General features: G+C 39.4%; 1 protein-coding gene across 2 annotated transcripts in view; it reads left to right on the top strand.

Moving 5' to 3' along the window:
- OSBPL3 (oxysterol binding protein like 3) overlaps positions 1-7,915 on the top strand; it is an 89,949-nt gene extending 82,034 nt beyond the window's left edge. For both annotated transcript variants that reach the window (XM_041466568.1, XM_041466567.1), the window contains one exon: positions 502-7,915. In XM_041466568.1, the coding sequence (XP_041322502.1) occupies positions 502-598 (97 nt within the window). In that variant the 3' untranslated portion in view covers positions 599-7,915. The remainder of the gene's footprint in view (positions 1-501) is intronic.
- The last annotated feature ends 7,161 nt before the right edge of the window (positions 7,916-15,076 follow it).

The raw sequence follows: 15,076 nt of genomic DNA, 5'->3' as shown, positions 1-15,076 counted from the left end.
TTAAATAGGTGCAAAAGGGAATGGCTTAAACTACTACATCTCTGACAAGCTGGTGAGCTAACCCATCACATGCCAATCACACCTACTAAAGGGAAGGTGGATAGAGGCAAAGTCTCATAATTTGTGATTGTATCTTCACAATGAGAATTGTGAATAAGAATGAGGATTTGAATCCTTACAATGAGGATTTGAAAGTTGAGATTTATCCTGTAGATTTAAACGGTGGAATATAGAATTTAATTATTATATAGCAAAAGTATTAGAGCAGATAGGAGTTAATGCATTTGGCTCTTCAATAGTGAAGTTCTCTGGTGAACATGAGATTGAGGTGCCTCTCCATGGCCCAGTGCAGACACACCCATTCAGCTCTCCAAGCTGCAATGAGCTGCACGCACTGCTCCTGGTTCCTGGGCTGGATTTGGTATCTGTGCATGGTGCTGCACTGCATTACACAGCATATGGATGGAAAATATCAGCTTACCTTTGTTTAATCTTTGATAGGAAATCCAGTGATGACTCCTGGGTGAGCAATGGAACCTACATGGACCTTAGAAAAGAACCTGGTTTTTCCAAACTGGACAATCCTGTCCTCTGGTGAAAGAGGAGCTAAGTGAAGATATTCTGTGCTGTATTCTTGGATCTGATTTAAAAGACATATATATAAAATGTAACTATATATCTATACATAAACACATATATATACACACACACACACAGAATGTGTGTGGTGTGAGCATATGTGCAAATGTGCATATCTCCAGAATCATGCTTAATTTAGAATCTGATAATTCATTTGTTTCCTTTACTCAACTATTGCGGTGATTGTTTGAATGTATAAATATCCTAACTTCCTTTTGTAAAATATTTAATAAATAGTACTGAATGTTAACAGATGGAAAAGAGAGGAGCTTTTACACTACTTTTTCAATGTGTAATAATGTCAGTTCTGAGTTAAATTATGCCTTACTGATTTGCATTGGAGACAGTAGCATCAGCATCTCCTAGCTGTGCTGAGGAACAGTGCAAGCCTTAGTAACTCAAACTGTAGGTGGGCTTCCACAGTGCAATGAGGAGTTCAGCTGTCTCTGGGCTGGTATAAATTGCTAAAACAGGTTATCAGCTGGTGCTGGAATCTGACTATGATCTTTTGCTGTCAGCAGGAAAGATTTAAGTAAGCTTTTGATTCTATTAACTCTCTTCTTAGCTTTATGGAAAAGGTAGTTCTGAGCTTACGTCGGTGGTTCTACTGCCTTATACATAAACTGTACCTGGTTAAATGTAGTGCTAGAAAGTCAGGAATCGCCAAAATTTTCCACTGGGAAAAATTTTCACTTCAAATTTATAGCCCCCAACAGGGCAAGTAGAGGAGATCATTTGTATATACTCCTTGAGCACTGACTAGATGAAGAAGCTCTCTCTTTTTCCAGTAAGTGAAATCTTATACAGAGCACGAAATCCTGTGCTTCCATAGCTTCATTTGTTTTTATTCACTTAAAAATTGCAACAGTAAGACTTTTTAAAAAGCAAGCAAACTGATTATTTTAAGCTAGAAATTTTTTCCTAGTATTTTGATATTTTCTACCTCTTAAGAAATAACGTATTTAAAATCTTATATTTAAAAAACTACCATCTGCCTTATGGAGAAGTGTATGGAGTCTTTGATCTTCCTCTGTTTGTTTGTTAAGTTCAGATAAATATTTAAACATCTTGCACTAAATCAGTTGCATCCCTTTCCTGTAATTTTATATGTATGGTTCAATTTGTGAAGCTACTAAACCATAGGTCAGAAATTCAACAGGAAGCAAATGTAGCAAAAGCCTCACTTGTGAATGAAGATTATAGAGATGGGCAGTATTGTTGTTTTTTTTCCATCAAATCACAATGCCATAGTCATGAACAGACTAATTTGCATTCCCACATATCTGCAACCTAAGGCTGATCCATGGTTCTTCAAATCTGCTCTGTGTGTCTGCAACTCTCTGGCAGCAATGCAGTTTTCTATGTGATAGATCTGCATCCTGTCAGCACATCCTTTTCTTTTCTTTACCTGCCACTGTAAAGACACCAAACAAGCCCAAATGCTGGCATGTTAAACTGGCTTTTGACTGGAACAACTGGACATGGTATGGATAAAATAGACTCCTAGAAGGACAGACTAATAGCTTAGAAAAGCTTGCACTTTACTGCAATTGTTCTGCATTGTTCTAGAGAAAATCTATTAAAAATGGATCTATGTATTATATGTAACATGAAGGAAATACTATGAAGGTTTTAAATTTTAAACATAATCTGTAGTGTCAGATTACATGTATATTTGAACTTTGCTTTCTATTACCTTGAAGCCTCATTGTTTCAGAGGCAGATGAATGCTTTTTTACAATTTTTCATTTTGCCCAGGATCTCTCCCTCACCATCATTTCCATAATTTATTACCAAAGAAGTTAGCATAATTATATCTAATTAATATGTCCTTGAAAAACTTGACTACCATGTCAGCAGCTTTAAAGAAGGCAAGGTTCACACTTGTATGAAGACAAAATCTGGGTTTTGATTCCAAAGGAAGTATTAAACTTTGGGGGCTGTTTGGCTTTTCAAGAAAAATGAGGTTCTCTTCATGCCTTGTTCCCTTCCTGTCTTTTATCCTTGTAGTAACTGTCAAAACCTGGCACAGAGATGAGTTGATAATTGCAATTATCCTTGCTGTTGGTAATTGCAATTTATACTAAAATTAAGGTTCATTTAAAAACAAAAGAGGGTAGAGGAAATAAAAGCTTTTAAGAAAAGGAGCAAAATTTGTGGAGGCTGCATTAAGCTTGCTCATTGTCATATTTGGCAGCTACTGTGATACTGCCTGATTGCTGGGTTTGTATATTCTGTGTGTGGAGGGGATTCCCCCACACAGGTATTAAACAAAACAAGTCTCATATGGGATATGTGAGTCATGATTTTTGAGAAATCAGACTGGCAGTGCCAAGTCTGATTTCTCTAACACTTCAAATGTTCCAAAATACATGGGATGAATGACAAGAAGCATTGGGGTGAGCAGTGCCTTATATAAAAACTTCTTCATCAAGATTTCTGTATCAAGAAAGTAAACTCCAGAATTTTAGCACTGTCTCCATAAAAATTCCTGAGAATAATCCAGGGCGTTTCTTAAATGCATGAAGCAAAATCATTGAACAAGTAATTGCTCCTTTTGTAAATCTATAATACACACTTCCACACACAATGTAACCAGTTGTGAATGATCCTCTGACCCCACATTTCCAACTGCAGTATAGTTTTCCCTGCTTACTTTTGTATAAAACAATTGGGTTTAGTTGTTAAACTTCTGTTAACTGTATATTAAGAAGTGGAAGAAGTTTGTCTTGATGTTAGTTCTGTGTATTTCTGCATGTAAATATATTCAACATTCACAAAGTTAATATATTCTATAAAGTTATTCTTGGTAAAATATTAAATTTTGGTAATTTTCTTCCCCAAAACTTCAGCTGTGTTAATGAGTACAAAAATTATATTAGCTTTCTGCAGTACAACTAAGGCAACTGTTATTCTTAATAACTGACACTGAGGGTCTTTTTACTCACTTTATTTCTACCCTGAATGGTAAAAAAAGAATGCATCAGGCAACTTAACTGCTTCCTTTCACACACAGCTGTGTTCCCCAAGGTGTGTAGCTCAATGGACCAGTCTTAAAATTTCCTGACCCTTGCCTGCTGTTATGGCTCTCTTATTTCATGACTTTGTAAACACTCTTTAATATGATTTTGGAGGCCAGTTTGATAGGCACTCGTGCAGCTCTGCCTTTCTTTGTGTGTCTCTTAATAAAGTAAAACCCTCTCTATAAACTTCCATCAAGGTGATGGAGCAGCTCAGGCCTTTGGGTCTTGAAGCCCTGCTTCATTTTTCAAGTTGTAAAGCATGGAAAGAAAAAAAAATTCCAGGGAAACACAGGAACAGAAACCCACAGCTATACTTTCAGATTTGCAGGCTTGATGGTTAGTTTCTGATTTTGTGTAAATTTGTGATCACAAAACAGCATCGCTTGTTCAGGAGGCAACTCTGGGTAGTGTAAAGTACCCTTTAGACCAAGTAGAACTAGAATTCACCATTAATCACTGCATTCCTTTCTGGATCTCTGTTCTCTGAGATATGCCTGATGTGATAGTTTGCCAGCACTGAACTAATTCTTTTAGGCATTTTTTGAAGTACAGATCCAGTAGTCTGTACTTAGGTTCTTTATGCAGAGCTTGGAAAGTCAGATGCCTGGAAGAAGGACAAAAACCAGCCCAAATTTTGATAAGGAAACATCCTAGAGATCTGTTCTTACACCAACCAGGGTTTTTTTTTAAAGGACTGGAAACAGGATTGCTGCTTTCTTTTAAAATCTGGCCTCTGAAGGACATAATAGTTGCAAACACATTCACCTGTATTACCTGGCAGCTTAGTGTTGAGTCCAGATCATAGGACAAAGAACCATCAATTCACAGGACCAGAAATTAGGGCCCAGCCAGGGACAGCTTTCATGTTGCACTATGGTCCAGTACTGGTCTCAAAACAAACAACTCCCCTCGAAAAACCCAACCTAACAAAGACCTCACCCTTTTCCATGCCCCCCACTTTCCCTCAGCTGTTTACAGTCCTGCTCAGGTTTTCTATGTGGTCCCTTTTTCACTGTCCTATTTTTCTCTTTATTAAAAAACCTGATGAAAAGGAATACATACCAAGTGTCCATACCAACAAATGATAAATCATACCTAGAGGCTGTAGTTAAATTCTTTTCCCCATAAACTCCTCCTGTATCTTTTCTTTGATTGTGAATAAGACTTTCTTACGCTCTGGAGTCAGACCTGGTAAGGGTAGTGTGCTATGGAAATATGCAGCTGTATCTGCTCAGCAGATCCTAATTACAAATGTCCTTGCATCTGTTTTTGTGTAAATCCCTTGTGTTGTGTCTCCAAACGACCAGCTTGGCAGAGCAAGAAACTTTCAGCATATCTTGCTTTGTTCAGTATGGCTTCTTTTTTGTGTGTGCGACTGATGCAGAGGGGGCAAGCTGAAGAGGAGTGCAAAACTTGGTTCATGGTGCATAGAGAGAAGGATGACATCCAACTTGTCCACATACCTGAATACATCTTGCAAGGGCTAGAATAAGATGGTGCTATTCAAAGGAGTGACATTAAAATGACAGGTTTTTTTGGTTGAGTGTGTTTTCATTCATGAATTATTCCTAGAATAAATAAAATTCACAGTATTCAACAACTCATCCTTTCTATTCTCTAGCTACTGGTGGGTGCAACTTACTCCAGCAGCTGTGGGCTTATAAGAATTGCACATTATCTGGCTTACCTTTTAAAACTTAGTAAATGCTGTAACCTACCACCAAATGTGTTACTGTACTGCTCAGTTCTTAGATACTGTTCTTGCTGCAGCTTTTTGAAAGCAATAAGAGAAATTTTCCGCATAAGTAGTTGCCATCTATTAAAGAATTATTTTAAATGGTTCATTTTTTTAAGATATAAATTGTGGATTTGGTGTTTTAATGTGTAAAACAAAACTGTATTAAAGCTTATGAGAATGTTTGGGATGCTGATCCACAAGAGGTGATGATGTCCATCAGCTCCACACATTGGAGTTGGTTGGCATCCCTGAGATCTGAAAGACTTTGTGGTAACAGTATTTTCCTAGTTCCAGTATTGGAAAGCGATCCCACATGTATGAGGTATTACATAAATAATGCTGCTAAGTGCTGAATTTGTTGTTTGTTTTCATAGGGCATTATTGATTTCAGATTGAGGAAAGGTGTCTTATGTATTAGAATTATTGCTGACTTTCAGATGTTTGAGAAGTCTCTGTAGTCAGGACCATCCCTGTTTTCTGCTTCACTCCAAAAATTTGTAATAACATTGGAGTACCTGGATGCACAACTTGATTTATTATTTTTGTCTCTGTAACCAATTTAGTTGGATGTTAATAAATCATACTTGCAAAAGGTCACAGAGCACCCTGACTTTTTCCCAGGGGTCGTAAGCATCTTTCTTCAAAGGTTGTTAGTGGCAGCTGAAACAAATCTCACTGCTGTAGTGATCTGTGCTTTTTACACTTTGCAAAATGGCAAGTAGGAAAGAGCTTCCATCTGCTAGAACCCTTATTTATCACTATAACAATCTGTCTGTTAGTTGTGCAATGTTCCAGTTGTACTGCTCTGCACAGCTCTGCTGCACAGCTAACGTGCCAGACACTGGGGCAGGAAAAGGGGTAAGCTGATGGAATCCATTTACAGCTGGGAGTTTATTCTTAAAAGCAGTTTTTAGCATACAGATGTGCAGCATAAATATTATGCTTTAGTATGAATTTAGAAACCACAAAGTAAATGTTTTCCATAAAACAACTTTTAAAAACAAGGAAACATTGTATTTATGGGTAAAATAAATAACTGGAAAGGAAGGATATCAGTGTGTTGGTTTTTCCCTTAGAGATGATGATTTAGGACAGCGCTGCCAATCAGACCTCAACAATGTCTCACAGTCCCACCATATGTGTGTAAGATGCAATAGGGACAGACTAGGATGTTGAAAACTGTGGGAGTACAGTGAGTGTAACTCCTGACCAACGTGAAATTCCTGACTGCAGGTCTGCAGCACTTTGCAGCCTCAGCGTCTACAAAGATTTGGTGGGAGGGAGCATGGAGCTTTCAGGAAGAGCTGGGAAAACTCGATCTATACATTTGTTACCATGCAAAATATCCTCCACTGTTGAATATGGCAAAATCAGGATAGAGGCCAAAAAGAAAAACAGTCTTTACAGTGGGCCAGAATCAGCTCCTGGTTTTTTGAAATCCAGCCATATCGGTTCTATTGGGTTAAGAACTTTGGAACTTTCTCATTGTGTCAGGGGGAATTATTTCATTGCTGATTATTTCATAGAGATCTGATACTGTTTAATTGGTATCTGAAATAACTAGCATTTAGTTCAAGTTGCTGGGAAAGTTCTGGTTTATAGAAGCAGTAGTATTTTTTTCGTAATTGTAAAAGGGAGAGGAAGGTTGCAAGGGATGCTCATTATTGGTGCCCCACTCATGAGCACTCAGGGCAGCAGGAATTTCTCTTACAGAGAAATGGATATGGAGTGAATTTCTCATGACCATCCCTCAAGCTAATGCCATGCCAAATGCCCACAGTGCTACCCAGACAAAACAGGCTCTTCTCCTCTACAGAACTGCAAGATCAACTTGGCTTGTGTAGAACTTGCATCCAATTTGTGTTTAAGCTCAGTTGTCTTTTCATTTACAATAATCTCTATTTAAAACTCATTTTGCTTACTGCAAAATGATTCAAACCTTCATAGGATGAGGAAAAACAATGACAGCTGAGCAAAGCTTGCTCTACATAGTAACCAACACATCTTGGCTTTTTTGTTGTTGTTTTTTTATGCCTCTATAAATTATGTATTATATATATAATACATAATTATATGTTCCTTATATTTCTTTCAGGTTGCAAAAGTTGCTCTCTGTGCATGGTTTATTGGTTTTTAATTTAGATCTCTCTGTTTTATGCAAAAGAATTTGTAGGGTTATTATCTGTTTTTAAATGGGGTTAAATGCTGGCCAGAATCCAAATTCTTATGTATACTTACGAATTTGTATCTTTGCTTACTCTGTACCTAGGGAAATATTTGAAATTACTTTGTGCAAACTCTCATTTGAGGTAAATCAACATTGCTCTACTGAGTTGAATGTAATTGAGGCTTGAGTTAACTGAGAATTTCTCTCTGTGGGCTCGATGATATAAGTTTTTACAGGCTCTTGAAACAGTAATAAATTGAAACAGTAATAAATTCCTGGAACATAAGATGTTGTGTGTGAACATCCGATGTTTCTGACTGTAATTTCAGACTCCAGGAATTATTGTCTTCCTCTAAATATGAGGGTACTACTTATCCTTGAGGATTTTGTGTGCTGATGTTTCACATACTATTCTAGTAAAACCAGCTGTTAAAATTCAAAAGTACTTTTTTTGCTTGCTTAACATTGTTTGTCTTTATTAAAACTTCTTGATAAAAATTGTTTTCCAAAATTACAAATTCCTTTTCAGCTTGTGTTTAAAAAAAGAAATAAAGGTTGCAGTAAGGCAACTTTGAATTACTGCAGTACATGCCTTGAAAAATCCTCTCCTTAGGTTTTTATGAGGATATGTCTGCAATGCCTAGATTGCTGCCTAAGGCAAGGAAGATTATGTAGATTTATCAGTAGATGAGAACCTGTCTAATAGCTGAAAGAGATTTACAGTTTTGTTTACTGCAAGGTTTGTTATAATTTTGGCAATTGACAGGCTGAAGATGGAGTGAAGTCAAGAGGTCATACTACTTGTATTCATTGTTTGCTACTTGCACTTCAGCCAATGAAGCAAACCCTGTAAATGCAACTAGAGCTATATAGGTTTTTTGGATGGAAAAATATATTTTTCTTATAAGGTTTAGAAATAGCATACCAAATTATGAAAGTTTGTGGTGGGGAAAATCTTCTACTAAGGACTGTGCCTGCAAAGAGGTCAGTTAGGGCAAGCTTGACTTTTTCTGAGTTCTCTAGTTACTAAAGGATGGGGAGCCTAGCTCTTCCTTAACATGTCTCCTTTCATTCTGGAGACAGACTGAAGCTTCAGTTAAAGGTGATGCAGGGTAGAGAACTCCAGGATGTTATAATCTCACCATTTGTGAATATCAGGAACTGAAAAAGAGCATGTGCCACATCACAGGGGGGAAAAAAAGCCCTAGTAGGAGCTCCATTGTACTTTATATAGGTGCAAAGCTTCCTAAAGCTGATGCTCAGGTGAATGCTTTGGTCTTGATAGCAACATGAATTGGTTGTTTGACATCATGGGAGAAAGGAATGAGAGGAAAGAGTATATGTTGAACTATGATTATTGAAGTGTGCAGTCATGAGGTCCTAAGAAAAATGAGTAACTGCAGTTCATGCTTCCCCAGGGGTGTTCATTGTTTCCTTTCCCAATAATGCTTCCTCTCAGGACACAGCTGGTCTTCCTTCTCTTTTAGAAACTGTATTGCTCACATTGTGTACATTGGCATTGCTGAGGCTGGACAGTAACTGTGGGAGAACCAAATAAACCCCACCTCAAGCTGACAGCAACCAGTTCTGCAGGAGAAGCACAATCCCATCTCCCAGCTGCAGGGAGTTGTCTCTGGCAGGAAGAAAGCCATCCACCCAAGGGTACTTGTATCACCTGTTACAGATGCCGTTCACCCAAATCACTGCCCCATTCAGATAAACAGGGGCAGTACAAGCAGCAAGGACACCAGTTTTAGTCCTGTGATGAAGCAAATAAATTACATTTTTAATTGTCAGAGAAGAGGCCAGCACTTAATTTCATACACAAGGTTCTTTTCCAGCATAGTGAAGACCTGGTCTGCAGTGGAACTGCAATGTAACAAAGAGTGTCAATAACCTGGAGTTGTGTGACTCTGTCCTGGGCCACCATCAGTATAAATTTGCAGGACAATGACTGCTCTGTAGTTTCCACTCTGTTCAGAAGGACAGCTGCAGCCTTTTCACAAAATCAGTCAGGTTGGAAGGGACCACATTTGATCATCTGGCCCAACCTCCCTGCTCAAGCAGAGTCATCCTAGGGCACATGGCACAGGATTGCACCCAGACAGTTCTTGAGTGTCTCCAGCAAGAGACACTCCACATCCCCTCTGGGCAACTTGTTCCAGTGTGGGGTCACTCACACAGTAAAGGAGTTCTTCCTCGTGTTCACGTGGAATTTCCTGTGCAGCAGTTTCTGCCCATCACCTCTTGTCCTATTGCTCAGCACCCCTGGGAGCAGCCTGGCTCCATCCTCTTGGCTCCCTCCCCTCAGACACTGACAGACATTGGTGAGGTTCCCTCTCAGTCATCCCTTCTCGAGGCTGAACAGGCCCAGCTCCCACAGCCTGGAAACAGAGATGCTCCAGTCCCTTAATGATCTCTGTAGCCCTCTGCTGGACCTGCGCCAGGAGCTCCATGTGTCTCTTGTGCTGAGAAGCCCAGACTGGGACTCAGTCTTTAAGCTGCTTGCTTTTATATCTACCAATCTGTTTTTACCCAAAGCACCCTCTTTATGGTACCTGCTGTCCTTTTGGGCAACACTGTTGCGTAATATAAAAAGAGCTCCCATGAAATTACCAGCCCACATACTTTTTAGCTGCTTGCCTGCCCTTGCTCCTTGTTTCAAAAAGAACTGTGTTCCTTTTTCATCCTGTTCCTTTTTGTGGGAAAAACCCAGTTCTCACCCACTGTTCTTACCCCACTGCCTGTAGGATGCCGAAAAGCAAACACTTCACATGCTGAAATTAGGAGGAGCAATAGCAAGCTGAAAAATGAAGTGACTTTAAGAAGAAACATGAGGGCTTCCTCTTGGTATCCAATGGGGCTGTCACCCCTGTGGGAAATTGGATGGGGTTTTAACTTCTGTCCTCCTCTGCGGTGTGTGTTTCTACAGCAGAAGATGCAGACAGCTCCTGGCAGCTCCTGCTGCAGAGCCCCTGGGAAGCTGCAGGAATCCTGACTCACTTGTAGGAGCAAAGCAGCCTCACCACTCCTCAGGACCCCCTGTAGCCACTGACTTCTTTGCTGTTTGTGGTCTTCTCCTCAATGCATCTGCCACTTTTATGGGCTATGGCTTGCTTAAAAGATCACTTAACAAAATTCTCAATTTCTATCTTTGTGGGCACTTAAAACTACTTTTCTATTTTTTTTCTTTTTTGTTCTGGAGAAACCCCTTTCAGATTGTCCCAGAACAGGTATTTCTGCTGTAGTTTCTGCAAGAGAGACTGAGCTGACAACAGGTAATGAGAAGGGGGATTATGGAATTGCAAAACAACTAGAAAAGAAAACAAAGGAGACACAAAAACCAAAAGGGAGACAGAGAATTTGTTTTAAATCACAATAAAGCTATTTCTACAAATGTAGTACATGACAACATGCACCTGGTGTTACTCAATGAAATAGTAATGTTAGCTTCTGAACATTTTGCAAGGTTTGACTATGGCCATGCTCCAGTTTTGCAGCAGCACAACACAAACACCATCCAGCTGGCTGCCCCGTGAGGGACTGCAATCACATACTGCCCGTTCTTCAGAAAATTCTGCCCAAATCATTTGCTCCCACAGGTGGATAATGAGGTTTTTTGAGGATGCTTGTGCATACGCATTCAGAGGATGCAAAAGGAATTGCATGAAGTATAACAAATCTGTAGAGCTGATCAAGGAAAACTTACAGCCAGCTTTTCTCTCTACAGGCAGCTTGAGCCGTGGGCTCTTTCCCAGGGATCTTCTACCTCCTGTTGCTTTGCCAATTTTGTCCTAAATCTTCCATGTGTTCTTTAGATATGCTTGCCTTAGTTCTTCCATTCATAGTAACTTTAAGGTTGTCTATAAATAACAAAATCACAAGGAACTGCCCTAATTTTAGGGTGACATTTTTTGAAAATGTAACAGTAAAATAATTATGAGTGATCTGAAAATGTAACAGGAAAATAATTATGAGTAGAAGTACAATTTATTAAAACAATGTATATTAGGTAAGCATTTACAATCAAACCTACCTGCCCATAGTAGTAGGCACTGTGCAACTCTGAATGGTGCCCTGTGCTGCTGTACAGTTAGATTTCAGAGCAGTGCCAGAAACCCTGGCAGAGTGCTTACAGTCTGAAAAGTGTACATGTGCAGAGATACAAAGATGGAGGGCTTCACTTTTTGGAGGCATGGTGACAGGTATTCTGTTTGCAATGTATCATTGAACAACAAAATTCTAGTAATCTTTATTTAAATACAGTGTGTCATTTTGACTTTGTCACTCCTGTTCCAACTGGCCAAGAATTAAACATGTAGAAAAGAGGGAAAAAAAAATTAAGAAGCTTGAGGAATGAGCTAAATTTTAGATTTTATTACTGATACATTTTCTAGACTTTTGAAGTTTAATGTTGAAGTTTAGTGTAGTCTAATACTTTTAAAATAACTGTTTATATAGGACCTACATGAAAGTTGTTTGGGGCTCCTACACAATAGTTTGATAGCCATTCATTCTGGCTAATTTATGAGCAAGTTTTACTACTAAATAGCTTGAACAATATAGCAACCAGATGGTATTTGATAAAACATTAATGAAACCAGATGGTTTCTAATAAACTATTATGGAAGGCTTTTGAGATGTGCAAGAAATGTTATCTATTCCTAAGTCTTCATTTATCACTGTTGTAAAAGAAATAAAGTTCTGTGGCTGCCATCTAATCCACAATTTAAAGTCAGAAGCAACAGGTTTATGCAAATTCTTGCAAATTGTTCTCCATATTACTATTGGAGACCTCACAGAATCATCGCATGGTTGGACAGAAAGAGGAGCAAAGCACACAACCTGTGCACTACAGAAAGCAGGTGTGGCACTGCTTTCCCCCATGCCAACATCTGTGCTGAAGGCAGAGCTCTGACTGAGTTACAGCAAACAGGTTGTGCTGAACACGTTGGTCTCCTTCTGCATCTCACCATGGCACTCTGCAGTGGTCCTTCCCTGGGACTAGAAGATCCAGAAGTGAACTCTGTTTTCCTCATATTGGTCTGTAAAGGTAGCAGAGTTGAACCTTGCAATACAAGATAGCCTCTAAAGAGTGGCCGAACTCATCTTACAGCAAAATCTTCAGATGGTTAAAGATGTCACCTTCCCATCGTCAAGAGCAGAAGCACAGAAGCTAGCATGAACAGGTAGGGAAGCACAGCAGAAGGGTTCTTTGGCTGTTTTGAACTCACACAGCCCCTCCTGGCTCACTGCACCCTCCCACTCATCTCCCCTTCTCAGGACACGGTCCCTTGCTAAGCCTGTCACTTGCTGCTGGCACGGTGGCAGGGCTGGTGACAGCCATAACAGCAGGAGAGGGAGAAAGCTGTTGTGTGCAACAGGAAATGTTTCAGAGGACAGAATGGAAGAGGCAAAAAGTACAGAGCATCCCAGCAAAACAGGACATGAATTTCAATGTGGAAGAAAAATGAGGCTGGTTAGTTGATTTGAAAGAAATGCAGAAACAAACAAAAACTGTTGCTCAGATCTTTTATTCTTACAAAAAGGAGTGTAGAAAAAAACAAGAATTCTTTTGCTGGTGATTTGGCTTGTGTTGCTGGACACCTTTTAAAAGACTTGCTACCCCAAATATCCATTCTCTTCTAAATAGAAACCCAAAATATCTTCACATTTTCTTCCTAGTTCGTCCACAGAACTAAGGCCAGCAGAGCCTTCCCCAGCCAGCATGAGGGTTTTATAAAGGGCTAGCATGGAGCAGCAGCAACCTTTGGATGACCTCTGGACACCTCAAAAACAGGCACAATTTTAGTGAGCGCTTTCTAGCCAGGCTGGATGCAGCCTGAAACAACACATTGATGGCTACAAGGTATTATTTGCCATTAGTACTGCTGTTCATGCTGTGAAAGCATTTTTAGAAGTTTTTAAGATAGAGTTAATTTTTAAAAAGCAGTTTAAGAAATTCTCCCTTGCAATTAAATTTGGACTGACATCATAATGTCAATGGTTTTAAAAAAATAAGGCCAGATTATGCCATCATACAAAAACAATTAAATCTAATACCAAATGCATATAGGATGCAAAAACCTTTTCTGTTTCTGGCAGGAATAACCATTCTGCAATGCTGACATCTTGTGGTGGCATGCTCAGTAATTTTTTTTAATGTCTTACCCAAGGAATTTCACACAGCCATACTCAAAAAGCTTGCAACTATTTTGCCGGGGTCTTTTTTTCCCTTTCAGATTACTGTATTTTGTGTTATTACTCACTTATTATGTGCATTACTCATTTTTTATTTGTGGCTGTGAAGCCATTTGCCTCACTTTACTTATTTAAAAGGTAGCCAGAACTCATCCCATACTAAGAGCAGTTTGGTCCAGAGGCAAAAGTTTCTGGTTTTCTCCCTCTGCTCCTTCTGCAAGATGATCTTCTCACACAGGAGCAATGTAGAAGGATCTTCTAACACCAAAGTGATGCAGTTCATGCTTCAGCTCAGGAGATGGAGTCTGTGGCTGACAGACCATGCATCCTTTGAGTAGTTCTCTGACTCAACATCCTCCCTGCTGGCATTCCAGCTGAACATGGAGTAACCACGGGCTGGGAATTTTGACTGTCCAGTGCAAAGATGGACAGGTTTTGGCTGCAAGTTTGCAGCTCTGGGTTGGCACTGCGGGCCTGCTGAAGAGCATTTCCACCAAGACTGAATGCTCAAGGTGGTGTTCAGTCCTAAATGTCTCTCAGCTGCAAGCCAGTTTCTGTGACAGACTTTGAAGCCTCAAAGTTAATTGCTGCATAGCCCCAAAACTGTTTGCTAACAACCTGTGTTTCTGTTTCTTCTAGTCATTTAGATGCATCTGAAAATTACCCTATGTCAGCTGGTGCTATTCAGATGGATAGAAGATTTCTGTTGAAGACTTTTTCTTAAAAAACATTTAAATATTCCTGGTGTGGATACCCTCTATTTGGTGTACATGTAACTGCTAGTAGTGTCCTTAAAATTACCAGCAAGTTTCACTAGTTTTATTTAAGTCCTACCTCCCCAGTGGATATTTCCATAGCAATGTGGTTCAGTGCAACTTCCTCCCTGATTTCTCAAAATATGCTTTAGCAGACTCTTGCATTTGAAACACATCACACATTGCCACTCCCTGGAAAAACACATGATGGCTTATGAAACGTGTGCTATTACTGGCCAGATTACTACTGGAGCTAGCAATTCTGCAGCTCAGTGCTGATCCTAAAAAGAGATCTCCCAAAGATGTGTGGGTACTTTTTCTCAGGCAGGGGCTGTAAGAATGGAGCTTTATAAATTTCATTAGTTCAGAAAATTTAAACTATCACAAATACAGGTACTTAGTTCAATTCTGACTATTTGTTCAAATTTCTGTAAGCAGGTGCAACCCCAGAATGAAGATGTTTTATCATTCAATCAATAAGGATGTCACCTGGGGAAATCAGAAAGAAGTGATGGACTAAAATCAGCTGAAATTCATTGGAAGGTTTCGATGC

Source organism: Pyrgilauda ruficollis, unplaced genomic scaffold (genome assembly GCF_017590135.1).
Source record: "Pyrgilauda ruficollis isolate IOZ18807 unplaced genomic scaffold, ASM1759013v1 scaffold2, whole genome shotgun sequence".
NCBI lineage: Eukaryota > Metazoa > Chordata > Aves > Passeriformes > Passeridae > Pyrgilauda > Pyrgilauda ruficollis.
This window is presented reverse-complemented; position numbering and strand designations above follow the sequence as displayed.